Genomic DNA, 3,944 nt, shown 5'->3' on the forward strand with positions numbered 1-3,944 from the left:
TATGTCACTTTTCTGGGCTTCAGTCCATCTGATACCATGTAATATAACACTTTTGCAACACTGCAAGATTCCGTTTTTATTATAAAGATGGTGGTTACACAAGAGAGCGAGTACATCTGGTCTTACGTCATACGTTGATATCAAACCGAGGCTGACTACTCGACAGCTGGATCGATATCATTACACAGGCCTGTTATTATTTTTATACTAGCGCAGGTTAATTTTCTTTACCATGAACATGAAATCAAACTTTTTTACTTTAACCAAATTATAACTTGCTGTCTTACGCAAGAAAATGTTTCAACAAAATGTTTCAAGTTCAAAATCAGAGATTATTATATTTTTATATATCATGCAGGCTTACATACAGCAAATAGTTTTCTGTTTGTACAACACTAGCAAGTGTGTTATCAATTTAAACAGTATTTGGCAAGTTTCCCATCTGTAGGATCCACTCCTTTCGTATGATTCATTAGTTCTTGAATAGCTCCCACAGGTAGTCAGCCAGAGGTTGATTGTGTGTGGAGCGAGGGGGCCACACGAGAGTTGATTAGACTTCGGGAATCAAATCTCGATAAATTCAACTCATCACGTACCCCAAACAAAAGGGTTTGTGAACAAATTGCGGTTGGACTATGAAGACCTATGTTGGTGGTAATCTTACATGCATGTTTTTAGATAAAATCTCAAAAGTAAGCAGCTAGGGCGAAACTGTTTAACTCTATCGTAACTACTATCGTAAGTAGTAAGATGAATAAAACTAGAAAAATTAGATTCAAATATCTCAATAATTTTATACGATTTGTTGTCTGTTGAAACTTGCAATCTTACAATTACACACGTAACATAACGACATTGGAAACAATCACACGAGTCATTGCAATACTACAATATAAAAATATCCTTCAGGTGACAGGATTGCAGGTTAAAACAAATTGGAAAAACCTGGTCAGAAAGTATAAAAGTGTTGTTGACCACAACGCCAAATCCGGCAATGGTCGGAAAACATGGGTGTTCTTTGATGACGTGGAAAATGTCCTCAATGACGCCCGTAACATCTGGCCGCATTTTACTGCTGGCTCTAATGAGATGCATAACGAGAAAATGCAGATGTTATCTGCATTTCTAGATGTGTTTAAGTCGAGTAAATAAATGTGATGATAAAAACCCTCCCTGTTAACACTGAAAATGTGGAACATTATGCAACTTATCTAACTAATCATTAAATATCATGCAACTCTTCATATGTGACATCCCAGGGGTTGTCTGATAAATGCCCGATGATTAAATATGACACCCCAAGCTATCTACCACGGCCTGTCTTCTCAGGGATCCTGCAGTGTTTCCGGATCCGAGACCAGGAGTTGATGCCAAGCATACAGTGGAGTCTGCATCCTCAGAGTTATCATTGTCAATAAACTCTTCTATTTCCTCATCCTCTGCAATCAGGCAAATGTTATGCACCACAAAAATAGCAGTGATAACGTGGACACCTTCCTTGATCGCTGTCACCTCCATGAGCTTTAGCCTTCTAAAGCGGCCTTTCAATAGGCCAAACGCACGCTCTATAACCATGCGGCTGCTGCTGTGCACGTAGTTATAGTTTTTCTGATCTTGCGTCAGTCGCCCAGTGTCACGGAAAGGAGTGAGCAACGAGGGGCATAGTGGATAGGCTGCATCACCTATTAAGAATGTGTCCCCTGGACACTGCTGGTGCGGCCGTTCACCGAGTGACTGCCCGAGAGGAGAGCTGGCAAACACCCTCGCATCATGTACGGAACCGGGCCACCTGGCATAAATATCCGTGAAGAACATGTTGTCGTCACACACTGCCTGCACGTTGATGGAGTGAAACCCCTTTCTGTTCACATAGGCCTCGGCCCTCAGGCATGTGTTGGGGAGCAAGAATGGGGATGTGGGTGCCATCGATGGCACCGATTATTCCACGTATGCCTCGCTTCCTTTCAAATGAGTTTTTTACGCGGTTTGCTTCGCTGCCAGTTGGCCACTTGATGAAGACACCCATCATCGAGTTTAGGGCATCCACAATACCTCTTCTGGCCTGCAGGACTGACGAGTCTGACACTCCAAATTTGTCAGCGATTCTCCGGATGCTGCCCTGGTTTGCCATGAAGTAGAGCACGATCAGCAATTGTTTCTCCACAGGAATCGTTAGCCGACCGCATCCATGCTCTCTGGTTCTCATCTTGGAACCAACAATTCTGGCTAGCTGCTCAGCAGTTGCTTAAATGAAAATAAAACTATGTCAGCATGTGTTTATAAACAGTAATGTGTGAATACATTCAGAATTGAAATGCTATATAGAATTAGATGCAAATGTACTCGTGTAAGAAGAAGGAAAAATGTATGATAAACATTGGTTACTAGCTAGACACGTTTGGGTAAATAATGTGGGAAATGTCGAGTCAAATGCTTCAGATACATACTAGTAGAATGATAAAGATTTCAAGATTCCAACTGTTTTATTTGTGCATAAAGCCTGGCGCACACGTGAGTAATTTTACTCAAGTAAAATGATGCATGCGTCAAAATACTCAATGAACTCACATTAGTCTCGAGCTTTTAAACCTCAAAATATCCCAGCCACACTTAAATATATCGGAGATATACGTCAGTACGTCACGCGTGTCAACATTTTCAGGGAGGTTCTTTGCGGACTTACTTTTCTGCGATTTGTGCTTTACTGATAATGTTTAGACTTAATCAACTTATTACTCTAGGTACCGACTAGATTATTGTATGTGAACAATTAATTTTAGTTACTTTAGCTGAAAAGCTCGACACTTATCCTTTAAAGTTTGCAATGATTACATATATCATTAGATTTGTTAGTAAATGCAGCAACGGAGGGCGAAAATATTAGCACTACCGAGATAATAGCAAAAAATGGGACTGCTACCCATGTAAAGATACAGGTGTGTATCTTGCTAAAGATACACGTGTGGATCCGTAACCACTGCCTTATTATTATGCTCTGGGGACCTCAAATATTTGTAAGACAACCCTGGGCTGACGATCACCTGATGATATTAATATTTTATTATTTATATAGGGCCTATATTATATAGTAATAATATAATACTATTAATATACTCTTAGTCATAGTATTAGGTGGCTCAAATTTATGCTACTAAATAATTATTAGTTGCAATCATTATCCTGTTGTTTACACTAGTTGGTTATAATTGACAATAGGCCGGCCTACCTCGATCTAGACATTTTTTTAAAGTCGTCAATGTTGTGTACGCTGATACAACATCACGACATCAGCATAGAACATGATCCTAGGCTTGAAAGGATGAGGCTGGGCGGCAACTACGAGCACCGTGGCTTCCTTGCGCAAATCTAACGATGGTGGCAGAATCTCGTCCTCGTCATCAAACAGAAACTCTACGAATACGTTAAGCTATTATGGAAGACCTGAAACGACATCCGACTTTTTGAGTTTCCGAGTTTCTGAGTTTCCGAGTTTCTTCTGCGCATACACCAGAGACTAAACATCAGGTTTAGCGTCGTAAATTAACTTGCAAACGCCACCGCCAGATAGCGCTACGCGGTCTATCGGCGTTTCGGGCGTATCAGTGGAACATCGTCATCACTCTCGTAGTTCTGGTACAGATTAGCGAAGGAGCAGTGTAGGGCGGGGGAGGGAGGAGGAAGTTTAGAGTAGTACTAGTAGGTGGAGTAGGGAGAAGCTAGTGAAGTATGAGGAAGGGGAGAAGGGAGAAGCTGGTGGAGAAGGAGGAGGGGGAGAAGCTGGTGGAGAATGAGGAAGGGGAGAAGGGAGAAGCTGGTGGAGAAGGAGGAGGGGGAGAAGCTGGTGGAGAATGAGGAAGAGGAGAAGGGAGAAGCTGGTGGAGAAGGAGGAGGGGGAGAAGCTGGTGGAGAATGAGGAAGGGGAGAAGGGGGAAACTGGTGGAGAA

General features: G+C 41.9%; 1 protein-coding gene across 1 annotated transcript; it reads right to left on the bottom strand.

The window, feature by feature from the left end:
* Positions 1-311: 311 nt before the first annotated feature.
* LOC106817049 (putative nuclease HARBI1) lies at positions 312-3,002 on the bottom strand. The gene is made up of 3 exons (XM_014821694.1): positions 2,921-3,002; positions 1,577-2,244; positions 312-1,159 (listed from the first exon to the last, which is right to left on the bottom strand). Exons 2-3 carry the CDS (start codon positions 1,924-1,926, stop codon positions 1,126-1,128), a joined length of 384 nt encoding a protein of 127 aa, XP_014677180.1. The 5' UTR covers positions 1,927-2,244; positions 2,921-3,002; the 3' UTR covers positions 312-1,125.
* Between the last annotated feature and the right edge of the window lie 942 nt (positions 3,003-3,944).

The sequence above is a fragment of the Priapulus caudatus genome, unplaced genomic scaffold (genome assembly GCF_000485595.1).
Source record: "Priapulus caudatus unplaced genomic scaffold, Priapulus_caudatus-5.0.1 Scaffold1576, whole genome shotgun sequence".
Classification (NCBI taxonomy): domain Eukaryota; kingdom Metazoa; phylum Priapulida; class Priapulimorpha; order Priapulimorphida; family Priapulidae; genus Priapulus; species Priapulus caudatus.